The sequence below is a fragment of the Protopterus annectens genome, chromosome 11.part0 (genome assembly GCF_019279795.1).
Source record: "Protopterus annectens isolate FY-2018-M chromosome 11.part0, PAN1.0, whole genome shotgun sequence".
Classification (NCBI taxonomy): Eukaryota; Metazoa; Chordata; order Ceratodontiformes; family Protopteridae; genus Protopterus; species Protopterus annectens.
This window is the reverse complement of record NC_056745.1, coordinates 215832982-215857966: the sequence shown is the minus strand read 5'-3', so window position 1 is coordinate 215857966 and position 24985 is coordinate 215832982. Positions and strand designations below refer to the sequence as shown.

General features: G+C 41.1%; 1 protein-coding gene across 2 annotated transcripts in view; it reads right to left on the bottom strand.

Moving 5' to 3' along the window:
* The window catches only part of CCHR11.PART0H3orf20 (chromosome chr11.part0 C3orf20 homolog), a 2050812-nt gene that overhangs the window by 508363 nt on the left and 1517464 nt on the right, over positions 1-24985 (bottom strand). For both annotated transcript variants that reach the window (XM_044087635.1, XM_044087636.1), the window contains exons 15-16: positions 15326-15671; positions 5861-5977 (exon numbers count right to left, since the gene is read on the bottom strand). In XM_044087635.1, coding sequence (XP_043943570.1) covers positions 5861-5977; positions 15326-15671 — 463 coding nt within the window. The remainder of the gene's footprint in view (positions 1-5860; positions 5978-15325; positions 15672-24985) is intronic.

Genomic DNA, 24985 nt, shown 5'->3' with positions numbered 1-24985 from the left:
AAAAAAAATAAAAAATAAATAAAAGTCTTTTTCTAAAAAACCAAGCCTGTCAGTCAATGATAAATGCCTATGTTGCCCAGCATTACCGGAGACCAGATTCTCATGAAAGTTAAAGCCATTGGCCCTCCAAATAGTAAAATCCATTCTGATTCCTCTTCGATCATTCCCCCTTGGGTCAACCGCATTTACTTCTTCCATTGACTGGTTGGCGTGGGTGCCCCTAGAAGCTTGTGTTAAAGGCAAACCCAAGCTACCAAAAATACTTGGAGCTCCACTGTGCATGTCAACCAAGGACTTAATCTGGGTTGTGTGCGTTGCAAGCTGCTGGTTAATTTGCTGCAGCAGCTCCATAATGTCACCATTAGCTGCGGATCCTTCCATACTGCAGAAGATAAACCAAACAACAAAATACCTCCCAACTCCACAATCCACGTACTAAATCAAAAAGAAACTCTTCACACCAGCAGGTCGGAACCAATAGCAGCTTTTTTCACATAAACACACACTGGTTTAGCGCTTCCTTCCAACTGAAGGGATGACTTCTTTAATTTTTTATACAAGTTTAACTGTCAAAAAATGCTGTGAAGTGAGAGGTCTGTGCCACGATGCCAGTTTCTCATACAGAAGCTGACAGCCATCATGCATACCTATTCTTCACCTGCCAGAGGCATAGTGTACTGTTAGTGTTTAACATACTCAGAAATAGGGAGGAAAAAAAGAAAAAAACTGCAACCAGGTCATGAGATGTTCTCAGCAAAATATAGTTACACAAATCTGAAAATGTCAAGCCAGCCAAAGAACAGGATTTGTGGATATGTAATGGTGTGCAATTAGCTTATGAGCACCATGTTATCAATTAACTGTAATGAAAAGTGAAATAGAAAAAAATCTTAATCTGAGGTGGCAAAAAAGAGTGGATAACATATTTCTTAAATCAGAAGAAAATTTGAAAAGTATAGAAGTCTGATCTTTAAACCTTTACTTTGGAATGGATGAATGAATGCATACATGCTGTACTGTTGCCATAAAATATGACAACAAATGTGAACTTGGGCCTGAATAACCTTGTACCTGTAGGTAAATACACTGACTTGAAAAAGTATATATAGAAAATAAAATTGGAGCCATGTGGTCTGAGGTCTGTACAACCTATTCATCAGATTCATAACAGTCATTCTTCTTCTTCTTTCGGCTTTTCCGGTTAGGGGTTGCCATAGCGGAACTCCGGTCTGCTAATGATTGGCAGTAGATTTTTTACAGGTGCCGAGGTGCCAGCTCGATGCCCAACCTTCAACGAAGGCATGCCCATTCTACGCATGTCTTTTGAATGCTACTCAACTGCTGGGAGGAAATGCAGACTCCACAAAGAAGGCGTTCCCGCCGAGAATCGAATGGGAGAACTTCTTGCTGTGAGGCAACAACGCTACCGCTGCACCACCGTGGCTTAAAATGTTTTAATTTTACTTCTACAAGATAAGAAGCAGTTCGATTCTCTATCTTCATTACCATAATGTTTTTTTTTGCTTTTTATTGTCTTCTCAAAGTATAATTTTGTTTAATCTAGTCCTCCCACTCTAAGCCTTCTCTGTGGCTTAGCCTTCACAGTTTATTTCTCTGTCCCACCAGACACCAAAAAAGTAGTGTTAGGGTTGCCTTAATGGTTAATGTCTTTACTGTACACATATATGGTACAGGGCTTCCTAACTTACATACCTCCTCCTAATAATGCCCATGATATATATGGGCACAACTGGGTTAGACTGCATGGCTAGGTTTATAAAGGTCCTGGTGGTTGTTAGCCTAGTATATACTGATGAACCTATAAGCAAGGTCTGTAATTTTACTTAGAGACTTAAGTTCTTTTTTTGTAAATGGGAACATTACATATACAAGAGAATCATAAGACTGACCATCTCTTTAGGCCAGAACAGACTTTCTGAACTGCCCTCACCCATAAGATCCTCCAGAGGTAAACGTGTTCACATCTGCCCAGAAATCCTAAATATAGGGCACAGTTTTAATGATTTAGCAAGCTTTCTCCACAGCAGGCCATCCCATACAGCAAAATATAGGCTGGGTACATTTTCTGTGCCCTTTCATTTCCTTTATTGTCTTAACAAACGAGAGTGTAGTATATTTTAGATGCTTGCACACGTGTATGTGCTTTTATAGGTTCATAGGTTGATACTAGGCTATCTGCTCTAGGGCATTTATAAGCCTAGCCAAAGTGTGTTTGGCTTTTGCCACCCTTTTAGATTTGTAGACTGTGCCTTTGAATAGTAGGTCACAGAATATAGCCCCTTTATGGTTAGTTTATTGTGCCTCTGTCTAGCAGGGACCCAGAAGAGATCCCGGGGGTATACTTACGATCTCCCATCCACTCATCAAGATTTCTCTTGAAGAGGGTCAGTGAGGGGCTCTGCCTAACCTGGACTGGGATTTTGTTCCAGAGTGAAGGGAGTCTCTGGGATATGAATCTGTCCCTCCAGCATGTCCTATTTATTTCTGTGCTGAGGTTTAAGTCTCTGGAGTGTGTAGCTCTAAGGGATTTGGATTTCTTGAGGTGGAGCATGTCCATTAATTCTGGGTTGGACATGGCTTTATATGTCAGGCACAGATCGCCTCTGAGTAGGCGGTAAGCAACTGAGTAGAGCTGGAGTTTCTTTAGCCTAACTGCATAGGGCATCTGTTTGAGTCCCTTGATCCTCTTGGTGAGGTACTTTTGGGGTCTTTCCAGTTGCTGCAGGTGTCGGGTAAGGTACATCCCAAATGGGGCATTGTATTCAATTATGGGCCTGATGAGTGATGAATAGAGTGGCACAAAGACCTCTCTTGATCTAGATGTGAAACCTTTCATGATGAGGTGGGCTATATAGAAGGTCTTTCTAACCACTTTGGCAACGTGATTGTCAAAGGAGAGATTACTATCTACTTGGGTCCCCAAATCCCTAATTACTTCCTCCGTACTTAATGGATTACCTCCTGTGTGGTAGTCTGTGGGCACTTTGTTTTTCCGAAAGGGTATGACTATGCATTTTTTAGCATTTGGCTTCAGGCCATGGCTTTGGCACCAGTTATCTGTCTCTGTGAGACCCTTTTGGAGGATGCTTGTGTCAGCCGGAGAGTCTATTATGCCACCCAGTTTGCAGTCATCTGCGAACTTGGTCAGCCATAGTCCTCCCGTGTTTGCCTGTACCTCAGAGAAATAAATACCAAAAAAGAGAGGTCCCAGGACTGAACCTTGTGGGATGCCACTTGTGACTGGTTTAGAGTCTGACAACGCACCTGCAATTCTGACCATGTGGGTTCTATCCCTGAGCCAGTTCGCAACCCATCTTGTGACATAGGGGTTGATATTTAAGCTAGTGAGCTTATTTACGATTCCTGAGTGGAGTATTGTGTCGAAGGCTTTTGCGAGGTCCAGGTAGGCTGTGTGGACAGGATATGGATGTCCAGTGAGATTAATTTGTGGTCTGACCTTACCAGTGAGGGGTATACCTCTGGTGTGGAACATAGAGTCCCTATGTCTGTGATGACCAGGTCCAATATGTTTTCCCCTCTTATGGGGGTGGTTACCAGTTGTTCCATAGCATATGAGTTTATAAAGTCTAGGAACCGTTGGGAGAGGGTGTCTGGGCTTGAGTAGTTTACCCAGTCAATGTTTGTGTAGTTGAAGTCACCCAATATAATGGTGTTTGGAGAGACCTTCATGTTCTCCAGTGTTCTCAGGAAGGCCGAGTGGGGTTCCTGAGTTTGGGAGGGTGGTCTGTAGCAGGCTATAAACTGAAAGGCAGTTTTGCCCACTGTTAGTTACACATGGATGGTTTCCATTGCTTCATGCAGTGCTACTAACCTGGAGGTGTAGGTATTTTTGATGTATATGGATACTCCCCCTCCTTTTGTGGTTCGATCCGAGTTTTGTGGCCGAAAAGCATGGTATGAAGTATAACCTGGTAGTGCTGGGGTGCTTTCTGGAGCCTTGAACCAGGTTTCTGTTACTGCACAGACATCGATGTTCTCCATACTGAGGAGAGTCTCGAGTGCATGCATTTTGAGGTTTAGACTTCTGGCGTTGAGCAGCATTACCCTTAGTTTCTTTTTCCTTGTACTGTCTATGGAGGTGGGTTTGTCTTTTGAGCCTGGTCTAAAAAAGGCACTATGGGGGTGGCAAGAGCCTTAGCCAGTATTTGAATGCCCAGGGGTGACAGGTGCAAGCCGTCCCTAGCGAAGCAACGTGACTTATCAAGCATGTCATCCCAGGCTGACAGACACTGGATCCCCTTTGAATGACACCAATACTTTAACCAATTGTTAAAACTTATCATTTTGTCTTTATACTGTGGCATCATTCTTGGTGAGGGTAAGATGCTACTCAAGGTCAGGGTCATACCAGCCTGGGCTACATGATCAGATAGCTCCTCTATGTCTCTTTTCATGTAGTCCAGGGAGGTACATCTCAGGTCATTCACACCAGCATGGACAATGACGGAGTCATATTTGTACTAGCTTTGGAGTGACCTGAGTGCGTGTGTTATGTGGCGGATCCTGGCACCCGACAGAAAGCTTACAGTGACCTTCTCCTTGTTCAGCCTGGTGAGCATGTGAGAGGGGATATGCTTCACTGCAGTGTTAGCTACTGATATAATGGGTGTTTCAATGCAATATAAATGCCATCTTGCTGGACATCAGTCATGAGGTACCACATTTAACAGAGATATCTGTATCAAATCTGTTATGATTCTTCTGATATCAATAGTATCAAAAAAGGAATTCTGCTAATGACGTTTGTCTCATGAATGGACACTTGTGGATTTTGTTTCCTGTTCTGCATCTCACCAGGGGTCTAACAACAGGATACTTTTTTGAGCTGTTGCCTCATGTGTCCTGTGTGGGAGTCTGTTAGAATAAAAAGTCAAGCTATATAAGCAAAAGATGCATACAAAAAGAATCAAACACATGTAGAAACATTAAGAATTAATAATATACACAATGACAGCTATGGCAGGAAAACAGGAAAGTCAGAAGTATTACCCAGTCCAAAATGTAAGTGGCACAATATAGGTTAGCATCTTTTATCTACACAACAAGTTGGAAGAAAAACTCACAAACTTTGATTTATGTCATGTTATCAACATAACCTGATTCTCTGTTTTTAAAGAACAATGAACTGAATGCTGGAGTATATTTATTTCCCACTGCAAGGTACAGTCAATTTAAATAAAACAAAAATCTCAAGTGCAACCTACGGGTCTCCTTCATGTTGTCGTAAGCTGACAATAAGAGTCTGATATTGTCGGCACGACAATATTGAAAGTGAAGAACATCGTGCAAGTAAACGGAAATTTCCATAAGGGGAGATTTCCGTTTACCTCAATGTAGTGCGGTCTCGGAGTTGGTGTATTTAAGTAGGAGGGTGTGGGGGGTGCAGGGGGGCTTGCCCCCCTGCCTACGCCATTTAGTTTTTCATTTTTTAAATTTGTTTTTTTTTACGTTATTCGATGTTTTACTTAATCGATCAATATAGTTTGACCTTTATTGATCTGATTAAGTAAACTTTCAATAATGTGATATAGATGCCAACCTAGAGGATATAGTACAGATGGAAAACTGAAGTCCAAAAGAATGTTAACACACCAGAGTTTCTCTTTGAGTGCTGAATACTTTGTTACCAGCTAAGAAGGGTCATAAAAGATGGAGAGAAAGGTTCTCCAAGCTGCCATTTGAAGAATTATTTTTCTGGGAGTATAATATATGAAACTTTAATAAAGTAATATATTTAAATGTCCATAAGACAGACTGGATAGCACATTTATCCTAAAATAAATACATTAAAACAGTACATATACAATTCGCTACTCACCAGAAACATGCCAGGAGCAACGTTATGTCTCCGCACCAGTAAGGAGCCCTTCTGACCTGTGTGCTCATCAGCTGTGGCAATATCATACTTAAGCAGACGAAAGGAGTCCAGGCGGCTCTGGAAAAATATTTAATGTGCAGTTATATTCCAATGATAGCAGAAAGGAAAAGCAGCAACTTCATTAACAAAGAAATATGTTGTTTGGCATGGGACTCTAGCAGTTCTACAAAATATCAACATGCCACCTGCAGATCTTTAAGTGTGACCTCCCAACACACATTCAGAATATAAAAAAGCATATATAAGAGACAAGGGCCTGTCTTTGATAATGGTATCCTACACGTGGGACAAATGATCGGTAATTATGGAGGGAAAGGTTAAGTGCCACAAGGGCAGTCTTTCCTTTCCAGGAAGGCATGACTAGATCTAACAATATATGAGCTTAAAGCAATGAGTTTGCTTCCGGTATTTTGAAACAAACTGAGATGTGTTGTTGTTTGTTTGGGCTATACCTTTATGTTAATATTCGTTGTTGGATTAATACCAGTAACAAGACTCTCATTTGGTAATTAGTAATTCGGAAATATTACAGTACATCTCATAGCTATATGCAGAACAGCATACCAAACTTATGCCATTACACATCTGTACCACCAAAGGAAAAAAAAATCTCCCTAATAAATAAATACAGTTCCTACCTGTATGAAGAAATAGATACAGAAAGAAATATCTCACACAGTCTTTTGCTTTGTATTTCCAGGAGTTATCCAGTCTTCTTTCAATCATATGTTTATTTACCATATTTTTTGCCTGCAGTCCCCCCCCCCCCCAAATTAGCATATCGCTGTAGGTTCAGAGATAGATACTACAGTATGTTAGCTGTCCTTGCAGGCAATTTTTAAGCCTTGTCAATTTCCCTCAATGGTGAACATCAAACACTGTATCTTGTGTCTGTGAGGGAAACCTTAACCATTATGCCAACACCCAAAACCCTAATACCTGTGTCATGGATAGAAAGTTTTTTGGCCTTGCACAGCTCACCTGTCTGCATATTTCATAAATGTACAAAGAGGTCTTTGACCCATGCATTCATCCCTGCTGAAAAGAACATTTGAATACTGTGCATCTTTTGAGATGTACTTAACTAAGCACCTTGATCAACTTGAAATACCACAAATATTTTTAACAAAAATATCTCTGTAGTAGGCAATCTGAGCTATCCTAGTAGATTAAAATCCACCTTTGTCTACTCCACCTCATACAGACTCCAAAGAGATGACCTATTTTAGATTTTTGTCCAGTGAAAGATCCTGTTTTATCAACTTCCACCATCTTCATAAAACCAGTGGTTTAGTCTAGCAAATACATATTCTAAATATCTAAACTTCCACTTCAAGTTAATATCATTTACAGGTTCAAGAGGTTCTTAATCTAGTGTGCCCCATGTCTATGGAATAGACACTCTTTGTATATCAAAAACAGCAGCCCCTTATCTGTCTTCATAACTAGCATAGGTGATTGGATGGGAAACTGTAGCTTTCTGCCAGTGATTTGTGAGAATGCTGTCTTGACCAGGTACAATTAGTAGTATCATTACTATTTGGGTTACAAAAATAAGCTTCTCAAAGTCTGACTGTAAACCTAGTACTAATCCGTGAACCTAGGAATCAAGTCTCTTGGCTGTAACTGAGCAGTGAGAGGTGTTATTTCTGCTTATAACTGTCACTCCCTGCTGTCTTCGTGCATACACCACAAAAGCAGGACCTGCTGCAATGGCCAGGTGAGGTACATGTGTCTACACATTGAAACTAACAGACACTTATAGTACAAGCACTACTTGGCAGGCAGTACCACTTTCCTTCCCTTCCAAAGTCAATTTTGAGGACTGAACAGTGGATTGAATGGTAAGTAGGTAACCAGTGCAACATCTACTGGGACAGTCGTGACATTTACTCCTATTTTACAAGAATGCTAAGCAGTTCCACAACTACATCTGCAAACCTCCTTGAAAGACTTCTGCTGTGTCAGTTCAGACACATCTAACCTTTACTAAATGTTTCTATAGTACACACACTTGTCACAAACTCTCACAAGGGAATGAGTACCATTACCTGCTCTGCCCTTCTCCATTATGATTAAATTTCTGAAAAATAAGAGCCATTTCTGCATGTCAGCCAACATTCCTGTGAGTGGAAACATAGTCACTGTGCTGGAAGACAGCCTTTCAACGGTGCTAAACCTAATTTAGGTGGATGGTTTCCAGAAAGGCTCCCAGCACTGTGGAATGTTACAGCATGGTGTTGGACACTGATGGACAGCAGATGAGAAACAGAACAAAAAATATTAACCAGTGCGTAGCTGTAAAACATTCTATTAAAGTAACCCCAAACCACCTTGTTCTATTGGGAAAATCAGCTTATCCTACTTAATTCTTGCAATCTTCTCTCTCAGACAAATTCCTTCAGCTCTGTAAAAATTACTGCCACAATTTCTCCTTGGGTTGATAAAAACATGCCTGAGATGTATATAAAACTAAAGAGACTAAAGCATTTTCACTGCTTATATCTTATTATCCATATCCATAAACTACAGCTTCAAGTTTCTTGGTTTTTGTATTATATTTTGTTTAGTATCTTCCTACATACCCATAGCTGCCATAACAGAAGTCTTTTTAATCCACCTCCTAAATAATTAATTTTATAGTGTCCCCATAAACATGGGTATTGCTGAACCAACTTGAGTGGGCACATCTTTATTTATTTTATATCCTGAAAAGACCTGAAACTGTCTCAAAATGTTCCACAACATAAAACTGTCTTTTTCTGGATTTATCAAGTATAACATTCATATGCAACTTTTGAATACCCTACCAATTATATCCTTGAATTTCTGAGTCCCTAATTTTATTTGCAATAAAGCAAATAAAGGGGAAAGAAAACACCCCGCCAGGTTCCTCTGTTCAAACAAAACTTATTACAGAGGAATTCTTCCACTTTAATTCTTTCCTCGGATCCTTCATATATCATCCTAATAAACATTATTATTGCATCAGGGACTGCAAAGGGTTCTATTGCCCTACTCATAAAATCCCAGTTTACTCTGTTAAATGCTTTCATTGCATCAAGACTACCACCAACAGTGATATTTTCTTACATTCTGCTTCCCTCTGGATCATTATTGTTCTATTAATGTCAAATGTTTAAATCCCCTCCACAAAACCACACTGATTCATATCTACCAATTTCAGCAACACGTTTGTCATTCTTTTAGCTAGTACAGACAAACATTTTATAATCATGGTTTAAAATTGAAATGGGTATATACAAAGCCAAGTCTGGTGGATCTTTTATCCTCTTTGGTTAATACAGCCACCACAATTTTCTTCCAAGATGATGGTGCTTCTCCTCCATTTAAAACACTATTGAACAAAATCTTGCAGATCTTTCTTCCTTCTTAACTTCCAAACTTCCATAAGAATATCATATGCTATTTGATTATACATAATTTTTACCTCTACTCTTAAACTCTGTCTTAACTATTGATTGTTGAGCCCAGTCTTCCTCCACCCTTGGCATAATTAAGTCTTCCACAAATATTTCTGTTTGATTCCTTTCTTGGTTTCCACATTCCTCTGCTTTATACAGATTTGCAGAAACTTCCAAAATACCTCTAATACCTCTATAGGATCTCTGGTTATTTTTCTTGTCAAAGGCTCCCTAAATTTGGTGACAGCCCTCTACTTTCTGTTGCCTAAGTTGTTGTGCTAAATGTTTCTGTACTATGTAGTTATCAAAAACAGGTTTTAAACAGTAATCTTTCTAAACACATGCATATTATTCAAATCCTCCCTTATTTTCTCTTCAGCACTCTGCAGTTGCTCCTTTTCTTATTATGTAAGAGCCCTCTTATTCTACAATACTTTAACCTTTGTCAGCCCCTCTAAATAATTCCTGCTACTTCTTAACCGTATCTCCTTCTGTTTTATTTCTATCCTATTTTTCAACTCTACTTTCATTGTATACCCCTCACTAGCTATCCCTTCTGATGAAATTGCTATCTTCTCAATTAATTATTGAATAATTTCCACCACCTAATTTTGAATCCCACTCTTTTAATGGGTATGTGGGAAAGCACCAGTGTCTCATTTTTGCTTCATTACTCTGCATTTTTATCATATGTTTTATTAGTCAGTGATCTAAAATAGTTATTGCTTATGTCAAAGTTTTCAATTAAATGCAGATGATCCTATAAAATATAAATTCTGTCCAGTACAGCCATGTTATTCTACCGTGTGGAATAATATATAAATTCTGTATGAGTTGCTACTACTGAACTCATGCCTTCCATACTAAATATTTTTATATCTTTCTTCAAACATGCTCCTTGACACATCCTAATTGCTTCAAATTAAGTACTAGTTCTCACTTATAAGTCATATTATTCCTCCTGAAATTTTCTTAAGCTCCACATTTTGGTGGACTGTAAATGCATGCCAGCGTAATCCTCCTCCCTTGCCAATAGTCCCTTATTGCCACAAATCTACCTTTATTTAATTTTTCCTCCTCTATCACTACTGGATCCCCTCTAGCAATCAGTATCACTATTCTCCTTTTCCTTTGTCCCTGATATTTCAGTGTTTCAATTATTTTAATCATCCCTGAAATCCTTTTTTTTTGTCAAACTCACATGCTCATTCCTTTACAAATGTGTTTCATGCAGCATTGCTATTTGCACTCTGCATTTCTTAATATAATTCAATACTCTTTCCTTCTGTACCTGTAAAGCCATTTACATTTCAAAATAGTATAGATAAAATAGTCATTATATTAAAAGGCTATTGCTCTCACCTATTATACATGACAGTTTTTTAATGTGTATTTCAAACTTTTGTCTTACATACACACACTATCTGTTAGGCTGATCTTTCATACATTTGTTTCTTCTCATATCCATTTTAACCTATATTATATTTTAAAGATGTTTTGTTTTAATGAAAACCCTGAAACAAACAAAAAAAAAAACATTTTAAGAACAACCACACCCCCATTAACTTGGAACAAACACACAAAACAAATGTACATTTTCAACAAATAAAGTTTAGCCCTCCAGATAGGAGCAATCACCACAAACCAACAGCTGCACATACAGGCATTACCTAATCTAAAATTAAGGTTACTCATGCTAAAGCACATGTTACAGCCTGTGTTTCCAATTACACTGATTGCTGTCTGTTCTTTTTTTTAGCTCTATTCCCCTCCCAGATGTGAAAAACAGCTTACATGCTTGCAGAAAACATTAAGTTTTAACCCTAAGAAAAAGTGCACTTGGCTGACTTTAAATAAAACTAAACTGTGTACCATTATCTTAAATATGTTAAAGTATTAAGGTTGCTGGAAAGATACTCTTATTCGCTTTCCAAAATTTAAGACTTTATTTTTTACTGAAATGCTTGCCATTGTACCTTTAAATTCTGCATTTTCTTCAGCAGACGCTCAACAGTAATTGCTTTCACATGCAGACAGCTCGACTCCAGCAGTGAGAAAAAACCAACTAAACTCTGCAGATGTATGAAAGAATCTATGTAATTTTCACTCAGAACACAATGTACAAAATTCTCCTAGCTAACTATTCTCAGCTGCAGACCACGTCTCCCACTGAGAATATTTGCTAATGGGAAAAAAAAACAAGTGAATATTTTTGCTGGTGCAAGAAACTTTGCACTTTCTATGCCTCTCATCATTTTGTCTTATATTTTGCATATTTGCTTACAAACAATGCTTACTGCTTATGAGAAGGACATTAATCTAGACAGTAACCCTTGTAGAAAACAAGGGGAATTATCTAGATTTTGCATATAATATAATATATAACATAACATAATATAATTAGGATACTTTTACACCCTACCCACACCCCAGCAGCCCAAGATCATATCATTATAAACTTGTTTCTGTCCAGTCTCTCTCATCTTTTTATAGTGTAAAGCTGTATTTCTTTCAAATAAAAAAGTGCCCATTTATTTAATATCTTTAACATAGACAACAGTCACAGGAAAAGACCCCAAATGTGAAATACCCCCGACTGCACCCTATACAAAACTGATTTACAATACAATATGTAGTTTACATATGATGAAATGTTTACAGAAATACTACTAAGAAAAATTGCTTTGCTTACAGTTAATTATTTTTCCCTTTTGTGTCCTTCTACACATTAATGACAAAGTGAGTGCGTACTTTACAGTCTGCCCACAAGTTTAATAAAGTCAACAAAACTCCTGTTTTTCTCTGTCACTTTTTCTTGGAAAGCCATATTTCTCAAATGAGACTGAAGCTTTTTAGTCTCCCATTTATTCACTAATTTCAGTGTGGCGGGTCTTCTTCCTGATCACCTTCGTCTCTCAACATCAGTCGCTGGCTCAAGTCAATGGTACTCCTGGTTCTTCTAGTCAACTCATTTGTTTTTTTCTGACTTTCAAGCATTTTTCTTTGGAACAATGATAAAGGTTTCACAGGCAAGGGTCTCTTTATGAGTTTTATTGTTAGAAGAATGAGAAGCAAAATCCCCTTTGGCTTTCTGGCTCACTTTTTGTTGGATAAACATTTTTATTTCCTCCTTAGCATGTTCTACATTCAAAAATGTCTTTGATACTCCAGGAAAAAAAGATTCTGTTGATAGCAGAATACAGCAGCTTGAATCTCATACATGTCTATAAACATTCCCTGATTGCTGGGATAAATGTGATTCTCTTCTGTTTCACATACCATCAATAATTGTTTTCCACAAACACTCTGCTGTCTTCAATAGTTAAAACTTTTCCTTTTGACCACAGTTTTCTCAGGATCATCTGTTTCTGCTGATATGATTGTATCTTTACTTATATGGGTCTTGGCTCCTTTCTCATGACCAGGTGTGGAGCATACACTCTATGTGCGCTTTCAGTTAACAAATCTTGCTTTGGAACACCAGTCAAATTGCTTGATTAATACAGCCTGCTCCTTTCAATTAATCTTAGGTTTTCTCTTTGTGCTCGGTCTTTTAACTCCAATTTTTGAAACAGCTCTTCTTGAAAAGTCTCATACTCAGCCAGCCTTTTCTTCAATTTAATTTTTTTTTTTTTTGCAATTTTATCACTTCACCTGAATAGCTGGTTAAAGAGTCTTCTATTTTGATCCAGCCTTTTATCTGAGTTGCTATATTTGTTCAATGTTTCAATTATTTTAATCATCCCTAAGTACATATGATTTATTTTTTCCTCTAAATTACTGGAAGTAATTTCTTGTACTAAAGTTGAATCTTGAACTGCTTTTTGCTGATCAGGTGCAAGAGTCTTCTCAGTCAGTGCTTTCTCTTTAGCTTTTCTGGTTGAATTTCTTAAAGGTTCTCTACATTTCTTCTTTGCTGACATCCAGGCAAAAATACTTAATAGCTAGTAACTGAATTTTACATAAAATGACAGTTTCAGTGGCTCCCTTTTCACACTGGAAGTTCTGAAATTAAGCTGTTGATCAGTATGCAGCCAACTTGAAATTTCCACCATTTGTGGTGCTTTGTGCCAACTGTTTAAACACATGTTCTTTGTATCCCTGCATTACTGCAAAATTTTATTTACTTTGTGTATTACCACTAGGTATTTCTAATTGTAATCAGTTGTTATCTTGCTTGCCATGTGGAGTTTCTATAGAGTGCAATCACTGTTTTGCCTATTGAAAATTAGATGCTTTAGACTGCAGATGCCTTTTCTTTATGGGAATCCAATGAAAATGGTATTTCCTAGCTGGGCATTTCTTATCAAATATAATAAATAAATACCATACAACTTCCGTTTTTGCAACATTTTTTGTTTTGTTTTGCTGTGCTTCACTGACTGTCAACTAATCCTTGGCAACCAACAGCTCTTATTTTCTCCTATCCTTGTGGTGCTAAAGCTGTACTGCAGGCAACAGCTAATACCAAAGGACAAATCATGCCATAGGCTTTGTTCTTTCCCTACACTTGTCCTTTTGGTAGCTAATTTGAACACTTCAAAAGAAGACTCTGCTGTACTGGATCTGGGGTACATGCTTCCCTGCAATGCTTCCAACTACTGTGCTTCCACACTGCTTGTCAATCTGTCACCTCCATCTTTTATCCTGTCCCAACTAAAGCATCACCCAGTCTCTGTCTGGCAGCAGCTGCAGAGTTTGCCTGTCTTTCTGCCCTAGACTGCAGCAATCCAGCACAGGCTGCTCATTCCTATTCTGTCTCCCTTGCCATCCCCTTCAGCATCCACTCAAGTTACATAAACTAGGTTGCCAGGGTTACAGTCCATTTCTTTGTGCCACCGAACTCACTTAATAGTGCTCCTCCACTTCCAGTGTAATGAGAGGAAAACACAAGAATCACCAGTAGCAAGACAAGAGAGGAAGCTTTTCAGTATATGGAAGGAAGCACTTGTCTCCAGTATTACCTTCTTAATATAGTACTTCAGTTTTATAGTATGGGTGGTACAGTAAGAGCTGCACATGCTGGCACACCAGCATATCACAAACGGCTGAACTGGTGCCCTTTGCTTTTACTCACCACCTGTACTCTTCGAAGCTACATGGTTATCTTACAAGAGTTAGATTTGTATTTGGTCAGGTGGCATCTTGCTATTCCCAATTCCTCAAATGTATTTTGTTTGAAATTGTGACTGAGACTGCAGTTAATACAACCACTGTAACACCCCTGCAGGGTGCTTCTCCTTTCTTTGAGGCTGTACAATCACAGAATTACTATATTTAAGTAAGAGTGGTGCTGATGGATATGTTGAAGGCAAGTATTAACTCCAGGGTAGCATTATCCTAGTTTCTATCTGTGAATTACGTAAAGCAGTTCCAGAGCACTCATAATCACACAATGTGCTTTGCTTGTGTAAGTCATTTTCATACATACTCCTGTTTTGTCATTTGTGACTAAACAGCTATATGGGGAGTCGGGTGTCAATCAGTTAAAGTAGGAGTATGGTACCATCAAGTATTCACCTCCATTTCAATAAATCAGCATAGACTCCACCCACTCTGAAACAGAACTGGCATCCTTTGAGGTATGTCTTTCTCTCAAGTGGCCTATAGTGATACATTCATAAATCCTTGTCACCAGAATCATAAGAAATAGTATTGCAGCTATGAAATAAAATGTTGTGCCTTCACTAATTAACAAAACAGTCCTCTGTTACACTCCTCCCATGTGTCACCTAAAAACTGATTTGATTAAAATAACCCTACAAATATATGCTTGAGATAACTATATTACAATGGTGTATTAAATGTAGTGGTCAGTCAGAATGTTACTATTTTAATTTTTGTCAATTTATGGAAAGCTACAAAAAATAATAAACAGACATTTAGCATTGCTGTACAGATGTTGCATCTTATCAAAATAAGGATTTTTTTCTCATAGTGTTACAATTTCAACACTAATTGCAGATGCGATATATACTACCTGCATGCAAGGCATGCTTCTGTTTTTGTTTTTCTTGGCATACAGTTGTTGTAACTCCTCCTCTCGGAGGCCAGCTTCAGGACCAGTTGAGGATACCACACAGACTACAATAATCTGTTCCAGCCCAGGCATCTGACTGCTGATAAAGTTATCATACTCCAAGTCTGTCAAATGTGGGATCTGGTGACTGCTGCATCGGCATCTCCGCTTTTCTTTACCTAACATTGCTAGTCGTAGGGCAACAGGACATGAATTATAACAAGACAGCCATGGCTTATCATTTTCATTTCCACTTCTGACAGGAAATGCAGTCTTGGGCTCCACTGCACTCTCTGTAACAAATGTCCTAAAATGGAACACAAAAGAAACACTATTATAAGTTTTCTAAACAAATGAAACTTACATACATATGTATTTTCCATGCATAAATCCTCTGTATCTCAAATTTTATGTTCTTCTGAATAAAAATAGCTTGCAGACTTCATAAATTCTTGCACTAAGATGTTTAAATTATAATAAATGTATTACCTGGTGTGGATTTCAGGTGGAAGAGTGATAAGCAATGTGGTGATGCCAGACAAAATTCTTAAGAATGGGATGACTCACTTCATGGATCACACTTTCCACACTGCATACAAAATCAGATTTTTATGACTGTTGTACTTCATCCCGCCGTTCACAGAGTGGCATCCCCAACCCACCCCATCCAAGGAAGGTAAAGATAATGACTTCTAACTAATGGATAGTAAAGCACGTTTGATAGATTTCTATAAACACGGTGTTTCAGCAATTATAGTTCAGCAGGGAGTTCATTTATTCTGTTCCCCAATTTCTTCGGTGGACTAGCATACATTCTTTAATCTTAAAAGTGTAAAAACAGGAACGTTCATTTTTTTTATTAGTTATTGTACGCATAAAACATGCCGGAAATATGCAAACCTTTGCAAAGTGGTAACTGAATAGCTTTATTTAATAAATGGTATTAATGGTAAGCTGTGGGAATCAAACCTAGGCCTATATACTATCACATATCTACAGCTTATTATCATTGTCATTGCCAACCATGCTATACTGCTATTCTACTTCACTAGCTGATAAAACATTCTTGAGAGCCATTGGTTATGACACCACAAAGCTCCAAATTGAAACATACAACCAAACAACACATGGCAGCTGTTCAGTTAGCACATAAGAGTCAGACAATTGTGGAAATGTACAACAGGATCTGAAAGACATTTTACTATAAAACAACACAATAAAATCAATTCCACAATCCTATTAAAACTAGTACAGTTAGGAACTATTCTAAGCCAAATTACCTTTTATTAAGTGATGGTTTGTCAAAATGTATTACCCCTCCAAACCCCAAGAACATAGCAGTCTATGCTGAATTGCACTCAGAAACTCTGCACAACTATGTCAATGGCTGCAGAGAGGCTGCTGTACCTACCAGAAGTAAGCTCAGGATTAACCCCACAAACAAACTACTCTGGAGGCATCCCAAATTAAAAAGGATATACAACAAAGGGAAAAGTTATGGCAAAAATCAGGAAGGGTAATTCAAATAAAGATAAAAACTCTCATCAAAATAAATAAGCAACTAAGAGAACTAATTAGGTCAAGCAAAGCTAATTTTGAAGTTAAGGTAGTTTCACAGATGAAAGAGAATCCTAAGGCCTTTTTCAGCTATGTCAGAAACCTCAAGGACAGCACACAGTGATGTGCTGAACTAGTGGTTAACGGTGCCACATTCACCGAGACTGGCTATATAGTGAACCTGTTAGTGGATGACTTCAGTTTCAACTTTACATCTCTCTCACTCCCAACCACCCCTCAAACATAACCCCTCCAACTAAAACTAGGGAGCAAGTACTGGTTGCAATCGCTAAAGGCAAGACCACAGCCTCAATGGGTCATAACATCCCAGGATGCCTCTTGAACAGTTTAAAAATTACTTGTCAGACCCCTGGAGTCATTATTTAACTATAGTCTTAAAACAGGCTCTGGGCCACATGAATGGAGGACTGTGACATTCACCCCCTTCATAAGGGAGTACCCTTCAACAGATCCTGGAAACTACATACCCATTAATCTGACTAGTCTTACTTGCAAAGCCATTGAAAGAATTATCATACAAATTATCATTAAGGACACAGGCGATCTCTAGTCACTGGATTCATCCCAGACTGGCTTTGTCAAAGGAAGGGCATGCTTACTGAATCTGGTGGACTTCTTTGAAAAGGTCACCAATGCAATGGATGAGGGTAAAATGGTGAATACTACCTACTTAGATCTGGCTAAAGCACTTGATACAATACCACATTCCGTCACGGTCAACAAACTTATAGAACTAGGTATAAACTCCTTTATAACACCCTGGATAGCTAGCTGCCTCACTGATAGGACCCAGGAGGTCAAGAGGCGGGTCATCAGTGGAGTCCCTTAGGGCTCAGTGTTAGACCCATTTCTCTTTGGTATCTGCTTCTCGGATGTCAAAGCCAATGTCAAACACCTCTGACTAACCAAGTTCCCAGATAATTGCAGACAGGGAGCAGTCACTGAATCCCCCAAGACGAGAACACCCTTCTGGAAGGCCTAACAAAGACAAATGTTTGGTGCCAAAGCCATGGCTTAAACTTAATACCAAGAAATGCATTATAGTACCTTTTGGGAAGTTGGCCACCCCGGGTAACTACATCAGCAATAAAACACCACAAAAAGTCAATTCACAAGTTAGGGATCTAGGAGCTCGTGTAGATAGCGACCTAGCTTTTGACCAACATGCATTCAAAGTAGTACAATAATTATATTATGTTGCTCAGCTTATAATGAAGGGCATGGCATCTAGGTCCAGAATGGTCATCATACCACTGTACTCGGCCCTCATCAGACCTATCATACAATATAATGGAACCCTTCGGTATGTACCTAATCAGATACATACAGCAACTTGAACGTCCACAAATGTTCTTTAGAAAAAGAATACAAGAAGTAAACACAATGTCCTACACTGATCACTTTAAACAGTCTCTCTTTAGTCAGTATCATACAGACTTCTGAGAGGTGATTTTTGCCTGGCACACAAGGCATACTTGGACCCTTTTCGGATGAACCTTTTACCCATCTATAAAACAAACAACATCAGAACTACTAGATTAAAAGACCTACATTTTGCCTGCAACATAAACAGGACATGTTGCAGAGACACATATGTTTCTCAGAGAATTCCCTCTGAAACAAGCTCCCTATCCATGTGATGCAGAGTTCCTCACTATCCCTGTTTAATAGCAAATTGGATCAGTGGATGGGTAATCAGAAAATTCACCCTTGCTCTGGAGCCTATGTCTCTGATGGACAGAGGCAGTCAGTAAATGCCCCTGATCTAAATCAAATTTGTGGGTCAAATTTAGGTTACACGGCTAGGCTTATAAGGGACCTAGTGGTCATTAGTCTAGTGTACATCTATGAACCTATTTACATGATTTAATTTGTCTTGCTTGTTCCAGAGGCCCTAGACATTCACTCCCTTGAAAACAGCTCATCAAACTAGGTCTGATGCATTTGTGGTTACAGACTGAGATGGGTATGAAAGGGAAAAAGAAAGATCTGGATTGAGAGACATCTGATTCACATACTAGTGTAACTCCTTTTTCACAAACCCCAACATTCGAATTTGAAATGCAAGTGTGTACTGGTCCAACATGATTTGATGAATCATTGAATACTAACTATTCCTTGAGTGAAGTCCGGCCAAAAGATAATGAGAAAAGTATGGCAATGCTGGTACCCACTTTAATGAATCCTGTACAACTGAAGCTTAATAGCCGAAAAAAGGAAGTTATGCACTCACCATAACATTCCATCTGAGTAGTTCTACTTCATTTGTCTTCAACCTGTGTGATACCGAATCCATATCGGATCCGAGCCGGCAGTTTCACTAGCATCTGCTCTGAGCTCCAAGCACCACCACTTACCCATAATACACCTCCACTACCTTCCAACCCCCAGATCAAGTTTGCTGACCTTCATCCTGATAACCCGACCTGAAAAACACTTTATGACCTACAGCTGCAGACAACAGGCTGTATATATAATAAGATCAGGGGGAAGGAGGAAGGGACGGTAGTTTACTTCATTTGGTCTTCGGTCTTCAGTCTTCAATCTGTGGGACAGAGTCCCCAGCTACTAAACTCCTGGGTGGCCTTCATGAAAGGATATTCCGAAGCACCGCAGAACCAAAGGATGCTCTCCTTCTAGAAGTCAAATCCAATTTGTAGTGAGAAATAAAGGTATGAGATGAGGACCAAGTAGCTGCAGAACAAATATCATCCAATGAGACTCTAGACCAAAAGGCTGCAGAAGTAGCTATAGACCTAGTGGAATGAGTTTTCACCTGACCCGGAGGAGACACGCCTTTGTCCTTACAGACCTGAAGGATGCATGAAGAAATCCACCTAGCAATAGTGACCTTGGAGATAGGTTTACCCAAAAAGGGTTTATAAAAGGACACAAACAGCTGATCGGATTTACGGAAATTTTTGGTCCTAAGTAAATAAAATGTAAATGTCTATGAACATCCAACAAGTGGAGTTTATATTCCATTTTGTTAGCAAAGTTATGAAAGAAGATGGGTAAATTAATGGCATGATTAATATTAACTGGTGATGCCACCTTGGGAAGAAAGGATGGACTGGTCTGAAGGGAAACCCTATCTTTGTGAAAAATCATATAAGGAACTTTGATGGACAAGGCTTGTAGTTCTGAAACCCTTTTAGCATAAGTGATAGCCACTAGAAAAGCTGTTTTCCAAGATAAGAATTTTAGATGTGTGGTTGCAGTGGGTTCAAAAGGCAGAGCGACCAGAGCTTGAAGAACCATAGTAAGGTCCCATGGGGGAACAGGATCCTTGACAGGGGGTTGTAACAGAAAAATCCCTTTAATAAAGGCTTTACACAGTCTGGAGGAGGCTAGTGAGGCAGAATTCTTACCCACATGAAAATGAGAAATGGCAGCCAATTGAACTTTGATAGTAGAAGAACTAGTTCCCTGCTGAAATATAGTGGCTAGGAAATCAAGAATGGCAGAGATAGGAGCCGTGAAGGGGTCTAAACTTCTTTGAGAGGCCCAAAAGGAAAAACATTTCCATTTGCTGCAATAAGCCTTCCTGGTTGAAGACTTATAAGCAGCCACCAGAATAGACCTAACTGAACAGGATAATCCAGGAGTCCTAGCGATCATGGGAACTGGAGCAGCCAAGCTGTGAGCTTCAAACTGTCCAGGCTCAGATGAGGAACCCCCAATGGGAGTGAAATCAGATCCTGAATGGGATCCAAAATCCAGGGCGGAGCCAGAAGGTGAGACCAAAGGAAGGGAAACCATACCTGGCAAGGCCAAAATGGGGCAATGAGGATCACTTTGCTCCCCATTCGACGAGCTTTCTGTAGAAACCTCGAAATAAGAGGTACTGGAGGGTAAACATACAGAAGACCGGGAGGCCAAGCATGGACTAGAGCATCTCTGGGGGACACCCCCCGGCAGGGAGTTCAGAGCAAAAAACTCACTGCACTTCACGTTGGAAGGAGATGCGAAGAGATCGCAGCAAGGCTGACTCCACTCCAGGAAGATCTGCTCTGCTACTGAAAGATTCAGGGACCACTTGTATGGTATCAGAATAGTCCAACTTAACCTGTCCACTAGAATGTTGGACCGTCCCGGAATGTGCGTTGTTATGAGAAAAATGATCAGTGGAGATTGCCCATTCCCACACTCTCATGGCCTCAAGACAAAGGGGGTAGGACCTGGTCCCTCAGTTTGTTGATATACCAGACCACTGACATGTTGTCTGACTGAATTGCAATAGTTCCCAGAGGAAGAAAGGCATGAAGGGCCTACAATGCTAAAAGGACCGCCCTCATCTCTAGAACATTTATGTGCAAGCTGGTCTCTACAGGGGACCACAGGCCTTGGACTGTCCTGCCTGAACAATGCCCATCCCTACCCAAGTTGGGAGGCGTCCATAGTTACATCCACCATGGAAGGGACGACCAACAGACTTGACTGAGTTGTATTGGATACGACAATGGACCAACAGGGACAACTGTACAGCTAGTGTCGACTGTAGAATTCTCATATGTAACCGGGCACACGGAAGAAGCGTTATGGTCGCTGCTATTGAACCTAAGGCCCTCAACACTGATTCTGCCGATGGGAGATGAGAATGGTAGATCAGAGAGACATGCATTGTCAGGTTTTGTACTCTCTCCAAGGTCAGGAAGGTTTTGCACTGTAATGTGTCTATCCTTGCCCCAATGTAGTCTATCACCTGGACAGGATTTAGAAGTGATATGGATGTGTTTATTGTGATTCCTAAATGCAGGGCAAGCTTTAAGAAATAATCCCTGGTTTGAGAAAGTAGACACCTGGTGGGAGCAGTGAGGAGCCAATCGTCCAGGTATGGATAGACCTGAATCCCCTGAAGCTTCAGGTGAGCTGCTACTACCGCCATCACTTTGGTGAACACCCTGGGGGTTGTGGTGAGACTAAAGGGTAGGGCTCCAAATTGGCAATGATTGACTCATAGCCGGAAGCGGAGGAACCTCCTGGAGCTTCTGTGCATTTTTACATGATAGTAAGCATCCTGGAGGTCTAACAAGCATATCCAGTTGCCTTCTTGCAGGTATGGCATGATGGACTGTAGTGTGACCATCCAGAATTTTTCTTTGGCAACTGACAGGTACAGGGTAGATAGGTCCAGCATGGGCCTTAAGTCCCCCGTTTTCTTTGGCACCAAAAAGAACCTGGAGTTGAAGCCCGATCTGGACGGTTTCGATGGCTCATTTTTCTAGCAGCTTGGAAATTTCCTGTGCTGCTGCTGCCATTTGCATGGGCGGTATGTCTGGGAGGTGTTTGGGTGGAATCACAAAGGGGATAGAGTATCCCTCTGGATATGATCGGACGCACCCAGCGTTCTGATGTTACAGACTTCCATGCCACCAGGTGCAAGGACAATCGTCTCCTGACTGCTTCCAGAGTAGAGCAGTCGGGCAAGTCTCTCAGGGTTGCTGTCCGGGCCTGTCCGAGAAAGGTTCTTGAGACCCAAAATTCCTCAGATCCCCTCTGCCTCTGCACTGGCGTCCATTCTGTCCCCCTCTGCCTCTGGGGGAAGAAGAGCCCTGAGTGTCCCGGGAATACTGTGACTTCCGGAACCACATCTTCTTTTGCCCTCTCTGATTCTGGGAAAAGGATCTTTGAGGGTTCGAGAAGCAGATTCCGATGACAGACAATGTATTCCCGTCCTTCTCACTCTGGACTAAAGTCTTTTTGATGGTCTTATCAAAGAGTGTAGAGCCGTCGTAAGGGGTGTTGGCAAAGGACACCTTGAAAGGTTCCAAAACTGACATCATCTGAGTCAGGTGCTCCGCCTCATGGACACGCCGGACCCAGCCGCTCTAGCTGCTCCTTCAGTGGCATGTAAGAGGAGCTGCATGGATGTGTTGGAGACTGCTTTCAAAGTGGCCATCCTCATTGAGAATGAATTTCTGTCCTCCTGTGACATGGACTTGGGGGGGGAGACTCCGCCAGCTCCTTGACCAGGTCACGCGGGAGTCTCGTGACGTGAGCCAGGTAGTTCAGTGCCCTAATGGAAAAGGTCGCTGAAGCATAAACCCGCTTCCCTAAGCGGTCCATCATCCGCGACTCTCTGTCAGGAGGATGAACCGAGGAACTCTCTTGGGCTAGTTTCTTCTTTGTGGCTGCTGCTACCACCATGGTGTCTATGGGGGAGACCTTGTTCCATGCTGGCCTATCTGATGGTGGACTCAGGATCCTATCAGGATGTTTAACGATTGGTTCCATGGTGTCCGGCTCCTTCCAGGCCCGTGACGTGACCAGGTCCACCAGGGGATCTGTGGGAGGGGACACCCAGGAAGTAGATGGGCCCGTGCCGAAAACTTCCAGGAACATGGATTACTCAGAAGAAGGTTTAGGGGCAGACCAACCTCCCCGTTGGCGTAGGATTTCCATGATGTCTCCAAAGGAGACATCCTCGGGAGGGGACCTGGGGGAACCTTCCCCATCATCCAAATCTGTATCCTCGGTGAGGGACTCGGGGGAGTTCAAGTGCCTCCTCTTACATGTATGCTTACGAGGCACATCTCCAGTGGGACTCTCCGGGGGGAACTTGCAAGCCACTTGTTCCTCAGTGGGAACCATCTGGCGCTCCTCGAGCATGGGCTGTCCCTCTGGAAAATTGATGGTATGCATAGACAAAGCCTAGGAGGTCAGGGCAGAATCCGAGTGGATAGTCTAGGATCTCAATCCAGAGGAAAGAACCCTTTCAACCACACTGAACGCTGAGGGAGAATGAACCTCCTCGGGAGCCAAAATGGAAGCCGCTCTCCCTGGATCCGATGAGAAAATCAGAGCCGCGCCCTAAGTGGACGGAGCTCCAAGGGAGGGAACTTGGCTCGACAACGCCAGAGCCAATGAAAAAAGTTCTGCTCCCTCAGATCTGACACCCAGACTCCAGTTCCGAGAGTCACTCGGATCCAAACTGGTCGGATCCGACGTGCTCCAGGCAGTTGTCGGTATCGAGGAAACAGGTACCATCGGTGCCAACCCCCTGAGTAAGGCCATCCTCGGATCCGAGTACTCCATAACCGGTGGACAGATCGGAGAAGGAGAAATTGGTGTGAAAAAGGGAAGCGAGCTCCTCCCTCCAGAGGGAGAGGGGGGCTGGCAGGACCCCCATCTGGATCCAAGTACAAATGAACCTCTTCATCATTTTATCCATGTCAACGTTCGACAAGCTCCGTGTAGACCTCGACGAGGCCACGGACTCTGACCTGGTGGGTTGAGGAACCAAGGCCCTAGACAGAAGATGTGTCTCCTCTGGCTCTGGAGAAAATCTTGGAGATTGGAGCCGAGGGGAGTCACGGATCCTAGCCTGACTTTTGGCGGGAGTAGATGGAAGGTCCAGGGACCGCTTGCATTTCTCTGGCTTAGAAGAATGTTTGCCCTTGTGCTCTCTCTCCTTCTCTCTGCCCCTTTTCTGCTCCACGTCCACAGGCTTAGAGGTGGGAGTTTGAGTCCCAGCCTGAGAGGGAGAAGAAGCAAGGGCAAGAGAGGAAAGAGAGGTGGCCACAGCAGCCGCTGTGACCAAAGCCGTGGATGAGGCAGCCACCTCAGAAGTGGAAAGAAGGCCTTTGAGGACCAATTTAGCCTTCCTGTCTTTAACAGCACGTGGGTTAAAACCCGCGCAGAAGTACACACTGTATTCAAGTGAGCAACGCCCAAGCACATCACACACAGAGTGTGGCCATCTGCAGGAGATCATTTATGGCCACACTCATTGCACCTTTTAAATACAGGCTTTGGATCAGCCATGACTAAACAAGAAAGCACAGTAAAGAGGGAAAAAAGGTGAAGAAATTAACCTATTTCCCAGTCACACAACCACTCACTGCAAACTCAAGACACACAGAACACTTAGGGGAAGGGGAAACAATACAAACAAACTGACACTAAACTACTTAGAAAACTTTCTAACACACAACGCACCAGCAAGGGGAGGAGGAGAGGGAACCTACACTAAACACCTAGATAGAAAATATTTGCAAAAAAAGTTGCTTGAAAATACAGAAACCCACTCACTACCTCGGA